A 23,951-nucleotide genomic window follows, 5' to 3' on the forward strand; every position below is an offset into this window, starting at 1 on the left:
GGGATCCACGTAGAACAAAGAGCTGTAGCCACTGCTGCAAGCGCGTCGGAAGTGTGCGCTTTGTGCTTGTCAGTCAGGTATTTCCACATCCCTGTCACAAGGGCTTTTATTCAAAGCCAGATCTCTTCCTGTACAAGGCTGCTGCCACAGGCTTTCCAGTTCCAGCTTCCACTGCTACATGCTTACTTTCTGGGGGCAGCCTGCCCTCTCCCCCTCGCACATGGTAACTTCTCAGACAGTGCTTAACCCTAAAAAGTCATTTGCATTAAAAACGTTACACTGCTCGACTGACGTCAGTAATGCACTGTACAACCTTCTCGTTAGCTGTTGTCACCAGAGGGCTCTGGTTATTGCTAGGGGAAAGAGAAGGGGGCTTCCCTGTGTCTTTCTTTCCTCTGACCAGGATATTAGGGGTTGAACTTCCTGGGTCAGAAGCAGCTGCTGCTGCCTCCATTGTGAGCCAGGAGTTCGGACTGAGCAGCTGCTGATCCCCCAGCGGGGTCTGTGCCCAGGAGAGACCTTAATTAAAGCTCCCTCTGTGCCCAGCCCAGGGGCGCCGGTGACTGGAACTAGCTCTGTAGGGCAGCCCCAGGCTCTACCAACACCAGCTCCTAAGGTGGAGGCTCCAGGTAATGGAGAGAGACCTTGGGGAAAACACTGGGATGGGCAAGGCAGTGACTCTGCGCACACAGCCCCGTCTCAGTCATCTCTGTTCTCCAGGGCTCTGCGAGTCCCAGTGCTGCTGCCAGCAGTGATGCACGCAGGCTCTCGCTGCTGCTCCCAGTAGCACTAGCAGGAGGCAGTCCACATAGGGGATCAGGACACTGACCAAGTGCCCCAGCCACGAGAGAGGGGAGAGGGTGAAAAAGAGGAAAAGGGAGAGGCTGGAAGGGGAAGTAAGTGAGGAAAGAGATTACCAACTCCAAGCTTTGCCCAGACTAACTTCTTGCATCTCTCCATACATCATTATTAAAGCTAACTCTGTAAAAGTAATGTTATCAATATTTCTTTTTGACTAATCAAGCATCTTATTGTAATCTGAGGAGCAGGGAGAGGAACAGCCAGTTCCTGCCCTTACCGCTAAGAGAAATGGCCTGCTTTCAGGCGGTAGTGTAACTGGGGGCTGCCTTTGGGCACTAGCTTAATTAGGGGTGGGCAAGAGGGGCACCAGCCTTGGGCACTGACTTGGAGGGGTCGCTGGAATTGCAGCCCCCCCAGCTGCCGGGGGTAGCAGCAGCCCTGCACCACAGCATTAGCAGCCGGGTCAGGGACAGCAAGCACGCCACTGAAGCAGCTGATCTGCAACAGACGGGGGCAGACAGACAGCGATGGGGCAGCAACCGCTGGGGTCTTTGAGACCCTGGGACAGGTAAGACTGGCCACCCTGACCACTTCCCTGCTCTCCCGTGTTTGGCACCCCCACCCTCCAGCAGGTGTTTTGCCCAGAGCACAAAACTTATTAGTTACACCTCTGCCTTCAGGGACAGTGTCTGGGGTAAATCCCTTAAGGAGGCTTCTTTAGTCTTGTTCTTCATGGCTGATTTTTTACATACCCGAAAGTGGGCAGGATGTTCTGTAGAAAAAGTAAGATAAGTTTCCTGCCTTAAAGAGCTTCTAGTCTCGGGGCTGGATCCTCTGTATAATTGCATCTGCTTTACAAAGTCACACTTAGCTCTATATAGCGACTGCTTCCTCTGTCTGCTCATATGCTACACAAGAGTTCATGACTTTGTGAAGTACAAGGCAGTGGGGACTGAAGGATTGGGACCGCAGCTGTAGGTGAAGTTACCTATGGATGTTTGTAGGACTGATACATAAATTAAGACCTGACCTCAGGGGAGAATTACAACAGAAATCTTGGCCGGCTGCAAAGCTCTCGAGGTAACTATGAGGTTAGTTGGTTGTGAAGTGAGGTATGGGAGCATTTTGATGACTCTGTCAGATTAGTCTGTTTTCAGACTAGGCATTTTAAATAGGGAAGGGAACTAATTTCCACAGGTGCCAAGGCCCTAGTGAAATTACTGGGAGATGTAGTTGTTCAGCACCTTTATATACTAGGTGCAGGGCATATTAAAAAATTGAGAGTCATTTATGATTCATGAAAGCTGAAGGAACACGTAATGTAGTCTGACTCCCCTGCACAACACAGGCTATAGAATATTGCTTAGTAAAATTAATACATGCAGTCCATTTACTTGTGATGGAAATACAGAATTTTCTTTCTTAAAGAAATGAAATATGTATTTAATTTAAAGCCATTTAAATAATGGAGAATCCACCACATTGTTAAGCTGCTCCTCTGTTTGATTATTCTTGTTGCCAAAAATTATGCCACAATTCCAACTTGAGCTTTTCTGGTCACATATTTCAGGCACTGGCTTCTCTATGCTTTTGGGTAAAAAGCCATCTAATAATATAGACTCCTTTATGCTTTTTGTCTGATGAGCAAGAATTCCTCAAATTCTATGTAGAGGGCTTTTTACCCAACAGAGAAAAAAAACATAAAGAAACCAGTGTCTGAATGTGATCATCCAAGCTCAAATTGGAGTTGTGGCATGTTTTTCAGCAACAAGAATAATCAAACGTCGGGTAAAAAATCCTCTACTCTATAATACTGTCTCATTAGATGATTCCTAGTTCACTTCACCAGACACAGAGGATGATTTACGTTTGGATTCTCCCCTTACCTCAGCAGGTGCTAGGACTGTGAGTGATAACCAAGCAAACCCTTGTCTTTGAGAAACTCCCAGAAATGTCTCCAAAACGATCCAAAGGAAACGTGTCTCAGAACACAGAGCAAGGGAAAAACCTGAAGAGTCAGGGCAGATTAGAAGCACAGCAGCAAAACCATCCGGAGGAGAGAGAAAGTAAATCGACTCACCGCGGGAGAGGCGTAAGGAAACGCAAAGACACCATTGTCCGCCAGAGGACACATTCAGGAGAAAAGCCAAACATCTGCATCGAGTGTGGGAAAAGCTTCACCCAGAGCTCTGACCTTCTGAACCATCGGAGAATCCACACAGGGGAGAAGCCCTACAAATGCATTGACTGTGGGAAGAGCTTCCGTGTGAGCTCGAACCTCATCAGACACCAGAGAACCCACATGGGGGAGAAACTTCTCATCTGCTCCGACTGTGGGGAGAGCTTCACCAGCAAGGCCACCCTGACCCAGCACCAGTGTATCCACACAAGAGACAAGCCCTGTAAATGCATCGACTGTGGGAAGACCTTCAGCCGGAGTTCCCAGCATAAGAGACAGCTGAAGAGCCCTCCTGGGAAGAAGCAGAGTAAATACTCCCATCAGGAAAGCCCTACCGTCAAGAAGGTCAAAGAAACCAAAGCATCCAAGAAGAAAACCCCGACCATCGAGTTCCCCAACACGTGCGCGGAGTGCTGGCAGACCTTCAGCCAGAACTCAGACCTGGTCAAGCACATGCGCATCCACACGGGCGAGAAGCCCTATGAGTGCACTCACTGCGGGAAGTGCTTCAATGTGAGCTCAAACCTGATCAGACACCAGCGAATTCACACGGGAGAGAAACCGTACACATGCTCTGACTGCGGGAAGAGCTTCACCGACAAATCCACCCTGACGCAGCATCACCGCATCCACACGGGCGAGAAACCCTACGAGTGCATTTACTGCGGGAAGAGCTTCAGCCGCAGCTCCCACCACAAGAGACACCAGAGAACCCACACGGGAGAAAACCCTCTGCCCTTCCTGCCTTTATGGCCGTACCCTACTCAAGCATGTTAGGTGTGGATTTAAGATGAAAACCTTCACTTCAGCAGTGTGAGGGGGCAAGAGGTGGGCAGCAGAGGAGATAGGAGTTGTGAGCTTGTGGCATCTGCTTTTGGGGATTAACAGGGTCATGAGTACTGGGAGGGAGCTGTATGGCTTTTAGCAGTGATTATTAGGGTCAGGGGTAGGCTTGTAGGAGAGAGGGCTGTATTAGTTGGGGGGTAAGCAGAATTGACTAGAGATTAGGAATGGTATTGGTGGCAGGGTCAATAGGTGGTAGGATAAGGCAAGTATGTGTGCGTGTGTATGTATTGTTACATTTTTAATACTGGCCTGTGTGGAATGAATTGTAGGTTTCTTTCCATTTCCAGTAGGACACATGTTTATGCCCTCAGAAACACAGTAAGACTAAAGCTTACTGGCTTTGCTATGGAGCATCCAAGGGATGAATGAGCCCTGGAGACTGAGCTGCCCTCTTGAGGAGGCCCTTCATGAAAGGACTGAAGCACAGTTTTAGTGCTGTGGATACTAAGGGGCTCTCTTCAGCCGCAGCATATTCACATCTGTTTTGCTCTCCAAAGGCAAACAAGGGCTGCTCCCCCTGCACTGTTTGGAACGGGGGATTATCCTTTTAATATTCTAATGTATAATTAACCCCTTCGATTACTAACCTTCTCTTTCTCTTTCTGTGCTGTAATAGGAAAGACCATGCTAGCCCCTCTGGGGTGCATGGGAACTTGACTATGCACACTGTAGAATAAGTAGCAATTAACAACATGTTTAAACCAAATAAGCACTTTTGGTATTTTACTCTTGTGGTTCTTATTGTCTCTGGGCTCCAGTCTCTTTCCTCTTTCCCTTCCCAGATTTCATTGGTCCAGGGAACTTGTTGCATCACCAGCAGAATTCAAATGAACCCAAGAGTTCACTCTGAGCTGGTATGACTCCTGCTCCCCTCCCAAGACAAGTAGAGAAACCCATTTCTCTTGTAGCAACAGCAGCAGCTATCCCCTTTTTCTGGATTTTGTTTACCTACAAAGGGAGGAGTCTGGGATAATTGAGACCAAATCTATACCACTTTCTCTTTTAAAGGGAGCAATTTTAGAATCCTTTAAACACCTAAATCAGATGCTACCCTTGCACATATTGGTCTGTTGTTGGTGTGCCTGTAATCAGTAGCTATTCAGGAAAATCACTCTGCTTAATTATTGTTAATTTTTTATTGATTTTTTTTAGAGAGATCACCACTGAATCAGAACAACCATTTGCTCAACCTGTTCCCTTTCTCAATACATTTATGTGTTGCCTAGATGCCTACTGGCGTTGGCTTATTCTAAGGTCATCTGTAGCCCAGTAACATAAGGCTTTGATGTTCCCTAAAACAAAAATGTGTGCAGGACTGGGCAGTGGCATTTGGATTAGGGAAAATGAAAGGGTTAAGTTGGATTTGAGACACAATTGGCAGAGGTCTTCCTGGAAAAGGTGACTCCAGTACTCCAACATTATTATCAGGACTTGTTGTCGATTGGAAGTAAGCAAACTGTTTTAATTCTTCTTCTCATTAAAGCACTCTTTGGTAAAGATAAGGTGATCAGAGCCAGATTTTGCAAAGGATGTTGGTACTTTGCCTAGCTCCTGAATAAAATTCAGAAGCCTACGTTAGGCATTTAGATTCACTACATGAGGACCCAAAATAATCAGCATGCTAAGCAGGGATCTGGCAAAGGTTAGGACAAGGGTGTGCTTGAAATTCTCCCCACAAGTGTTGCAGGGAGGGGAACCTCTGTTCATTCAGGATACAAAGCCTTAGGCCCTCTCCTGAAGACAGGCACCTGTACTCATTCTTTTAAAGAACTGACAAAGCCAAGAAGGCCTAAGTCATTAAAACATAGCTGGAGGGTGTAGTGTGCCCCTTTTATATATTAGTCTTTATATAATAGTGGTTAGAGTACATGCCTAGTAAGTGGAAGACCTGGGGTCACTTTCAACCCCTGCTGTATAACCAGTTTGCAGAAAGGCATTCTCCAGTCCTCCACAGTGAATCTGTGCTATAGTACTGCAAAGAAGGCAAGATTCACTGGGCCAGAGAAAATGCACAAAAGAAGAATCCTCTGAGGCTTGGTAGTTAGGGCATGTCCCTGGGAGACGGGAGCCCTGGGGACCACTCCCTTCTTCCAGGGCTGTTCTGGTATTTTACATGATTCAGGCATGCAATAAAGACCAGAAACATTCCTGCAGAGTTTAGGGGCCTTCAGGTGACCACAAAGTTGAGGTTTTCAGAATTGCAGTTTGGAACTTAGGTGCCTAAATTCCAACCAATTCCCACTTGAGATGTTAAGGTCTTTTCTGGGGGATCTGGTCCTCTCTCTTTCCTATGCAAATCTCAGTTTGGGACTATCCAAATCTGCCCCTCTAAGAGACCCATTACAGGTTCAAGTGGATGTGAGATTCTTCTTGACTGCCTGCCCTAAGCTGTTGTGGCTTTCTGAATACTGGAATTATTCTACCCCAGTGGTAAGTAATAGCGAAGTGTTTTAAGTCTCCCAAGTGATGTCTGACTGAATAGCTGGATGCTACAATAATGTCAACATGCAACAATAGTGACTGTCCAGCATTAAGAATGGTATCTCATGATCCAGAATTTAAGAATTTCAGACTTATTCTCTGGCAAAGGGTGAATTATCCTTTCTATTTTGGGCTAGATTTACAAAATGCTCTGTACCCAGCAGCTCCCATTTTATTTAGTGGAGGAGTGATGTGGAGAGGCAGGATTCCCCATGGCTGTCAATGGGAGTAGCTGAGTGCTCTTGAAAATCCAGCCTGTACAACCTGAAGAGGTGAAAATTCATGGCAAGGGACACAAAAAAATTATTGGGGCATCAGCTGAAGTGTGATTTTGGAGCATATCAGGTACTGTGTGATAACTGCCAACATATGTGCTCTTTTCCAATGGTATGTGTGAGTTTGCTCATATTTGCTGTGTGGTAAGAATGTGCACATTGATAAACATGCCAGATCCTATTCTACTTATTAGGCATCTAAGTGTGAGCCTCTCTGCCTTGCTCAAGTCCCTGAAAAAATGTTAGCATGCATACTTTTATAGCGTATCATCTTAATCTTAAAACTAAGTCACAAAAAACAGTAAGCAGGAGGAGGACACACCCAATTTTAACATTACCTGTTTTCTAGGAACTTGGGTGGAATAGGACCATACTTAGGGGCCTAAATCCATTTAGAGCATCTGATAGAACAGTAGGGAGCCAAGCTCACTGCCACTCTGATCCCCATCCTCTAACCAATCTGCTGCTCTGCTTGCTGCTCCCTACTCTGTACTTCTTGCCTGATTATCACCTCTGCTTTCTGCTGCTAGCACTGTGCTCCCTGCCCAGTCTGTTCTGTTATCTGCTTCCTGCTCTCATAGCTGCTGTGCTGCCTGCCCGTCTCTGATCTGCTGGGTGCCATGCACAGAGGCTGCCCCTGCCACTTGTAGCACTCATGGCGCTGGTTGGCCATCCCTGTAACACAAGGATCTAATCTTTACAGTGGAGTAGCTGACAAGCTGCAAGTTCACCTTCTAGCTTCTGCTTTATGATATCTTGTTTGTGCAGCGAAGCCTTCAATCATTGCTGGGTAAAGAACGTGCATTTTCTTAACAGTTAAACACTGCATTTAAAGGCCAAATTTAAAGACTTTAAAAGTCAATTAATTTATGTAGTCTTCTTTTCTCTATCATGTGATAAGTATTCATTGATCAACACCAGAGCCACCTCTGGAGCTAAAAGCTGAATTTGCAGCTTGAGCTAAAATGCTAGCTTTGGATAGGAACAACTTATTTCCTCTGTGGAGCAAGCACTGAGAGTCGCCTGTCACACATGATACCCTTTGGTTACACTTTAACTTGCCCTTTTGTGTATTTCCAGTGAATAGTCCCCCTTCTTTCTATTCTGTGCCATTTCTCTTCCCCTCTACACACACTGGACCTTCTGTCCACCTCTCCTCTTCCCCTTTTGGCATTTTTGTCAACCAAGAATACAACCAAGGTCCAAGAACCGGACATCATACACAGGGAGCTGGGCTTAATGAAGATACAAGCCCTGCACAGAAATGAATGGCAGCAACATACCATTCTCCATGTCTGCAGAGGGCATCTGAAATAAAAAAAAGAACGGTGTGATCTGAAACTCAGTGTAAACTCTTTCTGTAAGTATTTACTAACATCTATCACATATTTCCCAAAGAGCTGAACTGTAAAGGAGCTGGGGTGGGATTCTGGGAAAGTATGGGCTAAATCCTATTTCACTTCATGTACCTGACCAACATGCATGTAGCATGTAAATGCAGGTTCTGTTACTCAGACTTGGTGATTTAGCATTGCCCCTGCTAGCTTACTGAGTTGGCTAAGTAGGACTACTCTCTGGCCAGACACCTGGAGGGAGGAACAGAATTATGCAGGAATCTGTAGAAGTCCTAAAATTTAGTCAGGCAAAAAACTGGACTAGAAGGAATTAGATACCAGAGTACAAAGGGGACTTTTCACACTTTTCACAATAGGTCAATTGCCTAGTGCAGGGGTATCAAACTCATCCTGTGCCCTGGGCCAGATTGGGCTCATGGCATGGAGCGGCAGCAGGACCATTGGTGGCTATGGCTGTGGCAGGGCCAGCAGTGGTGGTGGTGGTGGGACTGGTGGAACTGCTAGCGGCTGTGGTGCGACTGGTGATGGTAGGACAAGTAGCCGCAAGCTGCTTACCACAGGAGTGGTATTGGGCCAAACAGCTGTTAGGTAAGCAGGGATGCATTAACATAGCCATCACTTTCTCCTCCACGGAGGGCTACGTCTGCTAGGGCCCAGGGTCTTGGATTCCGTGGCAGGCTGCTCCCACTGCTGGCCCCATCCCCAATTTCCACAGACTGCAGGTAGCACGGTGGGAGAGATCAAGTGATTGCAGGCTAGATCTGGCTCACAGGTCATATGTTGGACACCCCTGGCCTAGCATTTACAGCACTTATGCAAAGAGCAGGACATGCTCAAATCTGCACCTCATGCTCCCCAGCAAAGTCCACTGACCATCAGACCAGGGACCTCTCCAGCTCAGCTCTTGAAGATGTCTTTCATCTAATAGTCATTTGGGAAAATGTGTAAGCAGCATTGAGAGACTTCCTACCTGACTGAAAGCCAAGATCCCAGACTAGGACCTTGGGTCACCTTCCCTACAGATTAGCATTTGTCTCCCTAAATGACACATCCTTTGATTTGTATTCTTTTTTCTTGCCCTACAAATCTTCCTCCCATGGCTGTCTAGTGGATGAGCCTCACTGGTTAACAAAACAAAACATCAGTTGCTACTTCTAGCTGCTGTTCAGACCTTTCCAAAAAAGCAGTTATTCATTCTCGGCCTAGTCTAGTATTAATAGCTTGATAAACAGATTCTTATTCTACTTTCTCATGCTATTGCTTGTGATTTAAATGGAAGCTTATTAATTACTGATTATATATATCATCTTAAGCACATGTCATTCATAGCTGGACTTTTGCTAGGTTCATAGTCTTCACTAGTCAGTGTGGTCAGTCAGTAGGCTACATATGCCATTTAAGCACATAAAGTGAAATAGGATGTAAGCCATGTAGGCCTGTCAGCTGCCTTGACATAACTGATGCAATTTTTTTTTGAACAGACACCGTGAGCTGCAAGTGAAATGAGCACAGAGACAACCTAAACCGCTGTTGAAGGCAAAACAAAATGTAGATAGCTGTAAAATGTAGAAAAACAAGATAAACTAGAGAAGCAAAACAAGCCGGAGGATGGCTCAGTAGGTGAGAAGTAAGTTAAAAGGAAACAGGCTGAGGGAGATAGATTGATGAGGGAATAACCAAAGGAAAAGGTAATTTGGGAGAATCTATAGCATGACCATATATGGCATATACAGAGGAGGGCTGTAAAAAGGGTATAAAAGCTTAAGCAAAAAACTTAAGTTTTGGGGAGCTGTCCCTAAGCAGGAGGAGACCATGCTGGTTAAAACTGCAAGCCCCAGTGCCATGAGGATGCCTGGCCAGCTGAGTCTTCATTCATTGTTTGGCAGGCCTACATAAAAATACCTTAACGGACTGGGGTTTTGCTTGAGTAGTGGTATTGCTTAAGTGTTCAGTAAATCAGGATTTTAGATCAGAATAGTTACTCCAATTGTTTCGTTCCGTTCAGCCCGCTCCCTAATCAAAATGAAGCATAACAGGCCAGTTACAAATGGAAGTCCTGGATGCTGAGAACCAGCAGCTGAAAAGAAGGGGAAACTCTCAGGGTGGGGTGTAAGTCAGAAGACTCTGTATCTTGAGAGTTATCTAGAGACACCAAGATAGGGACACTAGGCTCAGTTCAGACTCCAGAGGTTTAAAAACTCTGGATCCAGCACCTGAAGCCCCTAACAGCACTGTGGTAAACTGCCAACAGAAGGCATTCATCCAGATGTCATCATATCCTATATCAGCAGCTGTCTATGCAACATCCAGATCCCATTTTCTGTTGTTTCCCAGTTTCCCTCAACCAGCTATCAATCCTGTTTATTCCCCCCCCCCCCCCCCTCCCCCTTGCAATCTGTTGCCAGGAATGGATTAAGGCAATCTGGGGAACAAGGCACATCACAAAATGAGACCCTTGTGACTCTGACCCCCACTTAAAAGGGAGGTGGGCTGGAAGCAGGGAAACACCTCCGCGCATTGATCATCTCAGCAGTATTTGTTTGGTAAGAGCCGGGAGCTGGAGTGCTGTGCTCTTCTTCTTTTGACATACACAGAGTCCTCTGCAAAGTGTCAGACTAAGATTTCTAAGAAATTGGGTTGGGAGATAAGATTGTATTGAGATGCCCAGGGCTGTGCTACCCTGCTGTCTGCTCCCCCATCTGTAGCCTGATCGTTTGTAGAGTTCAGATTGTGGCTGTATGGGATTGTTGGGATGGGGGTGAACCTGCTTCAGGCAGGAGGGTGGGCTGGATGGCCTCTGGACATCCCTTCCAGCCCTACTTCTCTATAACTCCATGAGGCTCTCTACAACTCAGGCAGGCATTGATGTATTACCCTGGGGCTGTGTTTTCTTTATAACCATGAAAACTAAATACTGATGACTTTGATGAAAACTGAAATCCTGATAGAGCTTGATCAATTTATGGAGGAGAGTATTAGGATAGGAGTGTGCTTGGAGTAGAAATCAGTATATATATTTGAAACAGCATATATATATATATATATGGCTGTTTCAAATATTTGGCATTCATGAAAGGAAGCCAATCTACTGCGTGGGCTGTTGATATATGTGGAAAGTGTTTAGAAATCCAAGTCTAAAAACAGAGGTTGGATTTCTCCAAGGAAACTCTGAAGCCTTTTGTCTTGGGATCCTATAGGGAACCCTGTTGTCCTATGTTAGGTACCTGTGAAGTATCTAAATTAGCACTCTGGCAAGGACAATAGCAGCAAATGTGAGTTAATTGCCATTCAAACTGCCTCTATAAATAATTCTCCTCCATTCCCCACCCTGAAAGTTGACCCTACTGTGCAATTTCCTGTGGATTCCTGGTTGTAATTTAAACCACCCCAGATTAAATCCAACCTGTTTTTTAGCCCAGTGCTTCATAGCTTCCACTAGTTGTATCCAGGGGCCAGTAAGAAATTACCTCCCCCACTTTGCCAAAATGATTATTTGAATTCAAGGGGTTTTTCCCACTTCTGTCATTCAGCCTGTGCTGGGAGGCTGATTCCAGTGTGTTAGTGCCCACTGAATAACCTTTCAGGTTTGTGACTGATGCCTCTTGATCATGTACTTAAACCGATTGCCAGAGGGAAGAATTTCACCCCAGGTTATACTGACATCAACTCTTTTTTCTTTTTTTTTGACTTCTGGTGCAACAGGGGCATGATGCATTTCTTGGGATTAGGTGATGGTCTTTACCAAACACATTCCCTTCCACTGCAATGTCCAAAGTGTAAGAGGCCTTCACAGCACATTATCTCTGCTGCTCTCTCCCTGTGGCATTGCAGCGTGTTGTGGATGTATGTGCCAGAGTGCTTGTAGATAGATGCTTTTTGGACAGAGATTTATTACATCAGTGTTTACGAATGCAAAGGACTGGGCTCCATGGCCTGGGAGGTCCCTTGCAGTCCCATCTTCCCATGACTCAAAGAGCAGAGGCCAAAGGCATGGGAGAGTATTTGCTTCCAGCTGAATTGAGTATGTGTGTGTGTGTGGGTGTGTGTATATATATATATATATATATATATATATATATATATATATATACACACACACACACAATATATTCAAATGTTTGGCATTCACAAAAGGAAGCCAATTTGCTGCGTGGGTTGTTGCAGAAATTCCGTTTTTTCTAGCTCTATCCCTATCCTCTCTTTCCCATTTACAGACGAATCATCCAGAGCATCTCACTGCTTGTGAGAACAGAAAGCCAGAGCAGAAAATAGTTTTCTAGTTATTTACTGAATGTGCATATAAAATTCCCCCAGCTTTTGCCCTTTTTTTTGTCTATTAAGTGTAGGTAATTTTTGGTTTGAAGGTGACCAGTTGTCCTGAGTCCATGACTGAGGGAACTGTAGGGAAGATATAGTGACTTAAACCTCCCTTCAGTCAGCTATCTCCTCCATATTTGAGAATCAAATTATTTTGCTCTTTTTACACTAATAAAATTCCCCAGCCCTCACGCTTTGTTTCTAATGGCTGAATACTGACAGAAACTCCCTGCAGCTATTTTCCTTTTCTCTCCCTTTTATCAAAACCTTTAGATTTCTATCTCTTTTTTTTTAGTTCTATTGTTTAATATTGATATAAAACTCCATCAGATTTTGCCTCTTAGCTCTTTTTTTTTTGGTCAGCAAATGAAATCTCATCACATTTGGTTACCTACTGTTTAATTATGGAATAGCAGTAACTTTCATTGCGGGAAGTTGCTCTTCTCTGAAGGGAAACTACCACTAGGGTTTCCCCCTCACTGGGTGTGTCTACATATTCATTCATGTGCAGAGGTTATGGGGCATTTAATTTAGCATTTGTATAATCAAGTACTAAATAAATGTGCAGTAACCAGAATGACTGTGCAGTAGCACCAACAAATGCCTCTTTAGTGACATTAGGGCACAGTAGCTTAATCAGGGCTGCTTCTAGGGGGGGGCGAATCGGGGCAACCACCTCAGGCCCTGCGTTTTGGGGGGGCCCCGTGGACAGTGCCATACAGGACCCGCTGCAGCCGCCACGCACCACTACTGCCGAGTGCTGCTGGCTCTGCCGCTGCCACCACCACTGCGTGCTGCCAGCTCCAGCTGCTCGCTACCCCCCTGCCCCTGCTCCACCGGCTCTGCCTGTTCGCCACCCCCACCCCCCGGCCCCGCACAGGCTGATATGCCCCTAGCCCTGCACACCCCTAGGGACAGCTCTGAGCTTAATAATACTGCACAGTAGTGTATTAGCACTGTCTGTGCTGTGACGCGCTATTGCGCAGTACTATTAGGCTACTGCGCAGTTAGCGTCTCATGTAAATGCGCCCGGTAGGCTCTAATCAGCTGCCATTTCCCCACCGCTGCTGCACTCCAGGTGCCACATAACCTTCTGGCTCCATCCCGTTCCAGGGCCCTGGCACAGTGGCATCATTCAGGGCTCCTTGCTGGCCCAGAAGGAACCAGCACTTTCTGGTTATTTGTCAAATATTTCAAGTCACCTCAGATTTTAGTCCTGATTTTTCTTGGCTTCTTAAACGACAGGGACAACTTTTACTTTGGCAAGAAGCAATTATCTCTTCATCCCACCCTTGCCTCGCTCAGCTGTGCCCCTGAAATACAGCAGCAAGAACCATGCAGACCAGGAGAAACGAGCAAATGAAACACGTAAAAAAATAAGCTCGGCTGAGAACTAAGTCTGGCCCAAGGAAATAGCTTCCGACAAAGATGTATTTTAATGTGCCATGTGAATTTGATATTAGTATTGATTTTAAAAAGCAGCATTTAAAAAGAAAAGTGAAGATTTTCTCTTTCTAAAATATTCCTGCAGTTTTTAAATGCCATGCAATCCACCGTGACAATTGTTGTTTTGGTTGAATTCAAACAAAACCAGAAAATGATTGTTTTTCCCTTGTTTGTTTTACTCCTCCTTTCTCTTCCTTGCCTCCTTTTGTAGACACTGGGAGAAAAAAAGAGAGAGAGAGGGAGGGAAGGGAGAAAATAAAGAGGGAAATCCGTCCCCAAACCAAAAATACATTTTCCCATTTTGATTCCCTTTGAATCTTATTAATTTGCTTTTGTTCTTTTCACCTGAAATATGACAATGGTCACTGAGAACCCGTGTTTCATGGAAAGAAATAATAGTGTGATGGAAAATTGAATGCAGGCCTAGCTGCCTAGGAGGTGTCCACCGATGTCCGTGAGGACCTGCGGTGCATTCCCTAAATGTCCTGTTTGGGACTTGGCAGCACTAAGCGTTGGCCTGGCTTCCTCGCACAGCCAGCAGATGGGGAGCAGGGGGAGGAGGGGTACGGAGATTACATGAGCCGAAAGGTAGGTTATTATTTTGCTGGGATTTGGGAGGATCACTTAAATCAACCCGTGTGGGCCTGCGTGGCCCCTGGCCACAGGATGGCAGGAAGTAGTATATTTCCTTGGGACTGCCCCTGGTTCATTTGTCCTGGAGGAACCTCTGTGATCAGGAAGCAGAGCAAGATTTAGCCAAATCCCTTCTGTGTTTCTGTCCCTGGGGGAGACCAGGGACACAGTTTCATTAGCTGTGGCCGCTAGAGGGCTCTGGCAATGGCTAAGGGAGGGGAGGCTGCTTCTCTCTGTTTTATCTGTTTAGTACATCAGGGGCTGAGCTTCCCGGGTCAGATGCTGCTCCTACATCCATAGTGACCTGAGAGCCTGGGCTGAGCAGCTGCTGCTCCCCCAGCGGGTCTGTTCCAGCCCCAGCCCCTCGAGCCCAGCCTGGGAGCAGGGGCTTTCTCCAGGGGCTGGACACCAGCCCCAGGCTCTGCTGACACCAGCACCTGAGCTAGCTCCAGGTAATGGAAACACACCTCCGGGAAAGCGTTAGGGACAGGCAGGACAGTGACCCTGCACATACAGCCCACCCCTCTCTTTCCTGGGGGGTCTGTGAGCCCCAACGCTGCCATCACTGATACACGCTGGCTCTTGCTCCTGGTGACACTGGCTGGGGCTGGCCCAGCTACAGAGCGCAACCCCCCTAAGAAGAGAAACAGGATCCAGACCTCCCGCTGAGAAGGGGAGGAGTGGAAAGGTGAGAGAGAGAAAATGTTCCATATACAGTGTACTTCATTTTCATTTTTTGCAATTCTCTCTCTCTCTCCAGCGTGGAATTTGTAAAAAACCCCCCAAAAAACAAAACAACCCCCCCCCCTCCAAACCATTTATCCACAGAAAAATAAGGGATATGCTTAAAATCCCTGATGCTTCAAAGAAAAAGCGATGAATGCAAAGTAAGCAAAGTGTCTCATTTTCTTATATTTCGCTTTTTAAAAAAATCCCCGTTTCCCTCTCTGTAACAGTTAGCTACACCAACCCACATTATGCCATAGATAATGTGCACCATATTTAGACACCCAAATAACTAGCTTGATTTTCCAAAATGCAGAACATTTCAAAGTACCCCTCCTTTTTAGTATTTTGAAGTGTTAAACCAGTTGGTGTGAAGAAGCATGTATAGCCAGTGTATACAATTTAGTGTGTGGCTACTGTTGTAAGAAGTACCAGCCAAAGGCCCAGCCCTTTTCTCATTTGACACCAGGTAGCTGTAAATTCAAAGAAAGCAGCACCCTTCTGAATGTCTAGTCTGGCTTCTTGCACGGCACTTCCTGTAAGCACTATTCCTGCATCCAGACCAAAGACTTCTGTTGATTTAAAAACTGAATAATGAGTTTTCAGTGCCTCTGGTGTTAAGGGTGAATTATCTGCAATTTTAACTATTTGGGCCCTATTTGTCCAGTCATTGGAGCTTGTGCTGATTTTGTCTGCTGCATTAAAGAGCCATCGTTATTATTAATGTTCCCTACAAATATCAATGTAGTGCCTGTTTTCATGGGTAAATAGCCTAGAATAGCAGTACTTAAGTAGTATTGTGAAATAACTGATCCCCATTCTCCCCGAAGTAGAAACTTTTATTTTGCCCCCTTGAGTGCTTTGAGTGCTTTGCATTAGTACACTTTGGAAATGTTTTAATCTAAACTGTAAAGAGGCCCCCTTAGTACCAGACAAGAGTGTCCATACAGGAACTAGCATAGTATGGTATAGCTGATGTGTTTTAATTTCTGACCCTGGCTTATTTTGAAATAACTTCCCCACGTAGACAAGCTACAAGCCTTTCTAGGTTGTGTTCAAATCACTCTTAACCTTCTCTTCTAGATGGAGCTCCTTCCGTCTCTCATTGTAAACCAGGATTTCTAGATTTCAAATCATCTTTGTAACTATTTTCTGAACCTTTCCAGATTTTCAACATCCTTTTAAAAAGCTAGGATCTTAGCCCTAGAAACAGTTTTCCAGTCTTGGGCTGCTTGTACATGCCACAGGGGTTTCATTTGGTTTAGTTCTCCCTAAATTGAAATGGTGGGTTTTTAGAAAACACTACTTCAATTTAGGGAGAATTAAAACAAACTAAACCCCCATGGCGTGTACACAAGGGTGGGGTCCCGATCCTTACCTGCCTCATTGGCAGTGGGGGTTGAGCTGCCAACAGGCTGAGCGGTCCCTAAGCTGCGTGGGGCCCCCAGGTGGCACCCACCTGCTGGCACCCAGCTCGGGCAGTTCCAGGGAGCGCCTCAGCCATGGAGGGAAGTACCATCCCCACCGCAGTCGTGGAGGGAAGCACCAGGCCCCTGCACAGCTCAGACTGGCTCCGGGGAGGGAAAAGAATAAAAGATCAGGCTCACCACTTTTTTTTTTTCCTTCAGTGGAGCCTGCCTGCATGGGCTGCCGCCAGGTCCCACAGCTTCTGAGCTGTGCAGGGCGCGGCAAGCCCCAAGCACATCAGCTTCTAGTGCTCCATGCGCTGTTGCACTTTGTTATGTAGCAAACTAAAACACCTTGGAGGTGTTTTATTTTGCTAGGTATTAAAGTCATTTAAAGTGCAATATGCCGCCAAACATGCAAACAACAATGCCATTAAAGCAATGCAAAAGGGCATTTAAGTTCATTTAAAGGCCAATTTTGTGGCATGTACCAAGGCTCTTTGTCTCTCCAGTGTCATATACTGAAATAATATCACCACTTCTAATCTGATAGTCCCTGGTTTCTTATTCAGCGATTATTTTAGGTCTTTTCAGCCATCACATTATGTTTGGAGCTCATATTCAGTAGGCATCATGTTTGGAGGCAATGTTTCTACTGGATAGAGCACTGGAGTAAAGCACAAGAGACCTGCGTTCTGTTCTTGGGTCTGCCACTGGCTGGTGAGTCAGTCTAAATGACTCAGTTTCCTGCTTTATGGGTCATTTTTCCTGTCTGTAAAATAGGATAATGTTACTGACCTCCTCTATGGCAGTTTGAGATATATAGAGGTTAAAAGCTGGGCATTGCTTCCCACCCCCCAAAAAACAAAACAAAACAGCTGCTGGAAATTGGGTGCACATTAAAAGTGAAGAAATATGGTAAGAGCAGTTTCTGTGTCAGGCAAAAGTGAAAATTACTCTGTACAGGCTCCGCAGGGAGCAGAACAGTGAGCAGGACAAGCAGTAGCATAACTAAGTGTGGATGAGAGGGGCACCAACCTCAGGCACCAATTTAGGAGGGGTGCCAAAATTGTCCCCAACCCCCAGCAGCAAGAGCAGTGCCACCATATTGCTTTTGCAAGAGCAGAAAAACCACAAACACCGAGCACAAACACCATCCTCCTGCTGCTTCAAGAACAAGGACAGAAATGGGCATGGTATGTGGCGGTGCTGGGGACCGTTTTGGGTAGGATTCTTGTGCCCCCTGCCCCTCTCCCTTCAGAATCACCCCCACACACACCCCTGCCAAGGGCAAACCCTGCTTGTTAATGCCCCTGAGGACCAGCTCCATAGTTGCTGCTACTTAGTTACTTATGACAAGAAAAAATGGCTTTTTTTGGCATTCTACCTTTCAAAAAACAAGGTGTGTATCTTATTTTGGGGAGTGTTATATGTAAGAAAATGTGGTGCTTGGTTAATTATTCACCATGAGCCTAAAATATCTTTAATGTTGAAGAAGGGAAAGGTTGTAAATCTATGCTCAGCTTCTTGTCCTTTAATAACATGCTGTTTCAAAGTCATCTCCATGGAGCTTCATGCCAGGTAAGCCCTGTCAGATGGTTCAAAATAGACTGGCAGTGTTTTCAGTGTGACACAGGTCTTCCTCTCGCCAGGGTTTTCTGTCTCATATCAGAAAGGAACGGCAAACATTTGGACTTTATTTTTTTTTTCTGACAGATGACAGAATCGTGAGTGGAAAGGAGGAGGACAGTCTTGACATAAATGCCCCGAGGAAGAGGGACTTCATGAGATGTCACCTAGCAGATCCAAAGGGGATGCATCCCAGAATCCTCACCACTGGGAATCTGACAAGAATAAGCCCAGACTGGGAAGGCAGCAGAAAAACCCTCCAGAGAAGAGAGGGGATAAATACATTCCCTGCCCAGGAGGTCTCAGGAAGGTCATTTTCCACCAGAAAACCCCATCTGGGAGAGAGGCAAAATACATGTGCTGACTGTGGGGCAAGACTTTATGCAGAGCTCAGGCTCACAAGAATTTGCCCAGGAAAGAAAATCTTTGAGTGCCCCGAGTGCAAGAAAGTCAGCATCTTTGAAGAATTGGCATTGACACCACACTGGGGAATGCATGGCAAGGGAAACCCATAGCTGTGTGCGTCCTTGCTGTGCGAAACACTTCCATCGGAGTAGGTGTTTCTGTAGGAGAATCCAGTGCCACTGCCCCGTTCAGGCAAAATGAAATAGTGATCGTTGGAGGACCTTAAAGGCTGGGGAGGACGGAGTTGTTTATTCCATAATTAGCCAACAAAGGACATGCAGGACTTGCTTATCAGTTAGATCCTTAGGAGTAGGGGGCAAGGGGACTGATGATCTGATGGTTCCTTAGTGTGAGTAGCAGATGATAGGAGATAAGATGGACATGGGGTTTGTCCTTTGATTTTATTAGTGGCCTGTACGATGTGAATTAGCATATTTCTCCCCCGTTTAGAAATGAGATAGGATAGGTGCCCTGACAACAGAAATGCTCAGTGCATTTAATGTTTGCAGGATCCTCTATCTCAGCAAAAAGTCTGAGGACTGAACCCACCACAGTGTCTGCAATCATTACCCCCCCCTGAAGGTGGATCTCCTGTGGTAGGACTGAAATGCAGCGCTCTGATACCCTGCCTAGAGCACAGAGAGAAATTGTCTGCAAACTATTTACTCAGCAAATCCAGCCTCTCTCCTTGCTGGTAGCAGCAAGCCACAGATTCCTCTTGTCCACTTCCTGTATGATAGTATTTGATAACTCATTGGCGTAGTGTTGATTTGTTTGTGGCAATACTTGATAGCCATTCTGAACGGACTTGGTTAGCAGTGATTTTACACGTGGTGTTTACTGTTTCCCCTAGTGTGAAAGGAATAACTCTGTAAGAAGGACTTGAGGGGACTGCTATGGCTCTAAGTATCTCAAGGAGAGGGAGCAGCTTAGCAAGGGACAAGAAAAGAAGGCTAGGGAAAGGCAGATTATTTTAAAAGCTCTTCTATACATCACCACTGGCCTTACCTGAAATGCCATTCCTAGATCAGTTTGGCTGCCAGTGGGTGCAAGATTTCAGTGTAACAATGCAGGTGCAGCCTACAATGTGTGTGATGAGGGTTCAGTCAGCATCTTGTCTGGTTCATTTTAAGTGTTTAAGTGCCAGAGTCCTGCAGTGGGGTTTGGAGCCCTGTCCCATTCACCATCAGTAGTGAGCACCATCCTACCCAGAGTAGCCTACAGCCTCTACCAGTCACTGGAACACCATGAAAAGAAGCAATCGTAGCAACACAGGATGGAGGAACTTGTCTGCCAAGCAGCCACGTGTAAGCCCTAACCATATGACTGGGATAAGTCCAAATGCTGGCTCTGCCTTAGAGTTGTCCTCACAGCCAGGTACATCTGTCAGCCACCAATCACCAGAATCTGCCACAGAGAAACACCACCTATCTGTGCCTGCTGTGTCTGGGATCATTGGGGAATCTGGCACTGGGGGCCCCCTTTTTATTCCAGATGAGGTGTTGCAGGTTATCAAGGCTGAGGCTGATGAGGATGGAGCCAGCGTGGCTGGAGAGGCAGGCTCATCAGGGGGCGATACATTTTCAGGCTACTCCTCTGGGGTAGATGGGGAGGCTCCCATGGATCCGATCACCCCTGAGGGCATGGAGGGAGAAGAGGAGGTCAGTGATGGGTTGGGACACTCTGGTGGGTTAGAAGGAGAAGTCAAGCATCCAGTGCTAATAAACTCATACTTCGCCAGCATCCAAAAACAAAGCAAACAAGCTCTCCAGACTGGGGGAGAGATCAGCCCTGAGCCAAGGGAGGCCATAACAGATAACAAGGCAGAGGAAAATTCCCACACTGTTGTCCCTACTACTTCATATGTGCCAGGGGTAAGGGTGCAGGGCACGGGGCCAGGAAGGTACCATCGACAGAAGTCATGGGTGTGGGAATACTTCTCCATTGACCCTGGGGATCCCACCCGTGTCACTTGCATGATCTGCCAGCAGATGGTCAAGCGGGGAACTGACCCCAAACGTCTGGGTACGTCCTCACTTGGCAACCACATCAAACACAACCACAATGTTGTCTACATGCATCAGAAGAACCTGAGTGGGCAGCAGCCTGGCACAGGTGGGGCAACAGAGCCTCACTCGACCTTACATGGTGCCACACTAAAGCAGAGGCCAGGGTGTAGCATCAGCCGGGCCCCTGCCATCACCAAGAGACTTGCCACCTACGCTTCCCACCTGTCTGTCAGTGAGAGTGTGCAGAGGAGCACGAAATACCACCGGGCACACCCTCGGGCACTCGCACTGAATGCTGCTTGTGCCAAGATGCTAGCTCTTGACCTCCTGCCCTTCTCCCATGTGGAGGGTGAGGGCTTCCGAGAAATGATGGCAGCAGCTGCTCCACGCTGGCAGGTGCCCAGCCGCTCCTTCTTTTCCAAAAGGGCAGTGCCAGAGCTGTGCCGGGCAGTGAAGGCCTCAGTGCTGCAGGCTCTCAGGGGCTGCAAGGGTGGCCGGGTGCACCTGGCAGTGGACATGTGGACCAGCGGGCAAACCACTGACTACATGTCCATCAGCGCCCATTGGGTGAGCCTGAGCAACAGCAGCATCCTGCGCCAGCATGCCACTCTCTTCATGTGCGGTTTGGAAAAACAGCACAGTGCTCGGCATGTGCTGGAGAGGCTGCAGGCCGTTATTGGGGAGTGGCTGACACCCCTCTCCCTTTCGCCAGGCTTCGTAGCCTCAGACGATGGGCAGCGTGTGAGGCGGGCTCTGCGGGAGGGTGGCTTTCCCCATGTCATGTGTCTGGCGCACTGCCTAGCCCTCGTGGTGCGGGAGTTCCTACACAGCAATGAGGAAGTGGACAGGGTCCTGGCAGCCACCAGGAAGATCTGCACCTATTTCAGCCGCTCCTACGCTGCCCGCCACCTCCTCTGGGAGCTGCAGGTTGAAAATCACCTGCCCCGGCACCAGCTAAAGAAAGAGGTGGCTGCCCGGTGGAGCTCCACCCTGCGCATGCTGGAGCGGCTCTACGAGCAGCGAGTTGCTATCCAGGCCTGCCTGCGCCGATCTGCCCAGGCCCAGCGGGACAGGGGGCTGCACCTGGCACCGAGTGACTGGCCCCTCATCCACACACTTTGCCACATCCTGCGGCCCTTTGATGATGCCACAAAGCTGGTGAGCGGAGCTAATGTGGGCATCAGCCAGGCCATCCCACTTATCTGTCTGCTGGAGAAGAAGCTGCTTTCACTAGTGCAGCAGTATGAGGGAGAGGGTAACGAGACTGGCCTGGCCTTGGCCCTTAGCCTGCTGCAAACCTTGCAGGGCAATCGGCAGATAATGGAGATACGCAGCCAAGAGCACTACATCCTTGCCACCTACATGGACCCCAGGTTTAAAAATAACATGGCTGCCTTCATGCCCAGTGGGGACAGCAGCCTACACTGCTGGACACAGAGACTGATTGATGAGGTGGCTGAGAATATCCGGGACACTGGTGAGACAAGCACGGGCCAGAGGCAGCAGCAGTGTGAGGGCAGTGCCTCAGACCAGGGCAGGTCCCTTTGGGACAGCCTGGAGGACTTTGGACTCATAAGTGTGGCCCCTGCCTCCCAGGATTCGGCCAAGGCCCAAGCAGCACAAATAGTAGAGGGATACCTGCAGGACACTGTCCTCATGTCTGCCAGTGCGGAGCCGCTGCTGTACTGGCAGCTCAAGAGGGATGTCTGGCTGCCTCTCTTCCAGGTGGCTGTACAGCATCTGAGCTGTCCCCCCTCCAGCCTATACTCTGAGCAGCTCTTCACCACGGCAGCCACCATTGTGAAGAACAGGCGGACTTGCCTCTCCACAGGCAGCGTGGAGAGCTTGGCCTTCATTAAGATGAACAAGCACTTGCTCCCACAGGAGTACAGGGTGCCAGAGCATGTGGCTGGTGGCCAGGATGTGGCTCTGCAAGATATAGAGGAGGAAGAAGAGGAGGAAGAGGAGGAGGAGATGGACGATATCATGGAGTGACTCTAATCAAGGGGCACCACCTTCTTAGCATGCACGGTGCTGGGAACCAGCTTGTGCTTGTCTTACTAACACTGGGAACTCGCACACAGGAAGGGGACAACTTGGTTGGCAAGGGGCATTGATACCTCCCAGTGTCGGCACTCCTTTCTCTCCCTCTCTCTTTGTTTGGCTGCAGTTCAAGGACTTGGATTTTTCTGCCTTTTCCTACTCATCTGCAAACAGGCAGCTGTACAAAGAGCAGCTTTGAGGTTTTCAATGGGCCTGTGATTATCATTATCTAACTATTTGTATGTTTGTGTATAATATATCTATAGCTATATATATATATATATTTTTTTTTTTGTGGCATTTTATGATCCACAACAGGAAATCGTTGTACTTAAATAAGGGCAGCATCGTTGCCTGACTTAACAAAGCTACCTTTTGACCAGTATAGAGATGGCAGTGAAGCCCTTGACAGGACCTGTGTCAGTGATGATATGCCAGCATTGTCTTTCCACTTATGGGCATGTCTGTACAAAGATTTGCGCACATGCAACCCTACCACTGACTTTGGGTCAATTGTAACTGGCCCCTGCAGAAAGATCTTAGTAGAAGAATATTGGTTGGGATAACAGAAAAGACGTTCAGGATACAAAGCTGTTTATCCCTTTGAGAGGTCTGCTTTATGGGGCCTCCCAGTTTAATATTGTAAAACCTGTCATTAAATTGACCAGAAAAACAAACGTTCCAGTAGTGGTGAGATTCCAGGACCTTTTTGCTAGCAATACTTTGTAATACTGGTCATTACATGTATTTTAAGAAAACAGTCTGAACATTAATGCCAGTGTTTTCAGAAACCGCGTGGCTAAAACTGCAGGAAAAAGGACGACATTTTCAGAAGTGCCTAAACATGAGCTGATAGATTTGCTATGGGACTTGCACTCCTAACCCTTTAAGGAGTTTAAAAATCCCACTCAAAATCCAGAAACTGGTTTAGGTGCCCAGGATTTAGGTGCCTAACTCTGGCCACTGGCCTGGGGAACTTTTGATCTAATGCAGCCATCAGCAATGTTCTTACATTGATGCATACTCACCCCTGAATGGGTTTTGTCCCTAAGCTGAATAAAAGTTATATGTTTAAAAAGCGGGGAAAGCAGAGATATTCTTCATTCAGCCCTGCCTTGAAAATTTACATTCAAGAAGGTTATTTACATTAGTTATTAATATTTTTCTGGTATTTGTTAATGAGCTTTTACAACTCTATACACCTGAGGCATTCTTTTTTAATTATTACAAAGAGAAATTCCTATTTTTCATTTCTTTCTGTTCAGTTTCCAAGGACATTTCTCTCAGTCCCACTGCTGCAGTTTTGCCAGTGAGTAAAAGAAGCCATAGGGAATCCAAACAGCCAGCCATTATTCACTGTCACTTGGTTGGTCAGTCCAGCTGACAAAGGGGATGAATGC

At 46.9% G+C, this 23,951-nt stretch overlaps 2 protein-coding genes across 6 annotated transcripts; both read left to right on the top strand.

The window, feature by feature from the left end:
- The first annotated feature begins 424 nt into the window (after positions 1-424).
- Positions 425-23,638, top strand: LOC106739074 (zinc finger BED domain-containing protein 6). 4 transcript variants are annotated; one of them, XM_019499083.2, is made up of 2 exons: positions 425-629; positions 18,182-23,638. In XM_019499083.2, the coding sequence occupies exon 2, from the start codon at positions 19,747-19,749 to the stop codon at positions 22,501-22,503; it is 2,757 nt and encodes a 918-aa protein (XP_019354628.1). In that variant the 5' UTR covers positions 425-629; positions 18,182-19,746; the 3' UTR covers positions 22,504-23,638. The 4 variants fall into 4 exon arrangements, with proteins under 4 accessions (XP_019354628.1, XP_019354627.1, XP_019354625.1 ...); XM_019499082.2 differs by lacking the exon at positions 425-629 and adding an exon at positions 4,659-7,942; XM_019499080.2 differs by lacking the exon at positions 425-629 and adding an exon at positions 7,949-14,785.
- LOC109280170 (zinc finger protein OZF-like) lies at positions 637-4,552 on the top strand. Of its 2 annotated transcripts, none has more exons than XM_059714251.1 (2): positions 637-1,369; positions 2,693-4,552. In XM_059714251.1, the coding sequence occupies exon 2, from the start codon at positions 2,753-2,755 to the stop codon at positions 3,755-3,757; it is 1,005 nt and encodes a 334-aa protein (XP_059570234.1). In that variant the 5' UTR covers positions 637-1,369; positions 2,693-2,752; the 3' UTR covers positions 3,758-4,552. The 2 variants fall into 2 exon arrangements, with proteins under 2 accessions (XP_059570234.1, XP_019354619.1); XM_019499074.2 differs by having other exon boundaries at positions 2,696-4,552.
- Positions 23,639-23,951: the final 313 nt, after the last annotated feature.

Source organism: Alligator mississippiensis, chromosome 11, assembly GCF_030867095.1.
Source record: "Alligator mississippiensis isolate rAllMis1 chromosome 11, rAllMis1, whole genome shotgun sequence".
NCBI classification, from domain to species: domain Eukaryota; kingdom Metazoa; phylum Chordata; order Crocodylia; family Alligatoridae; genus Alligator; species Alligator mississippiensis.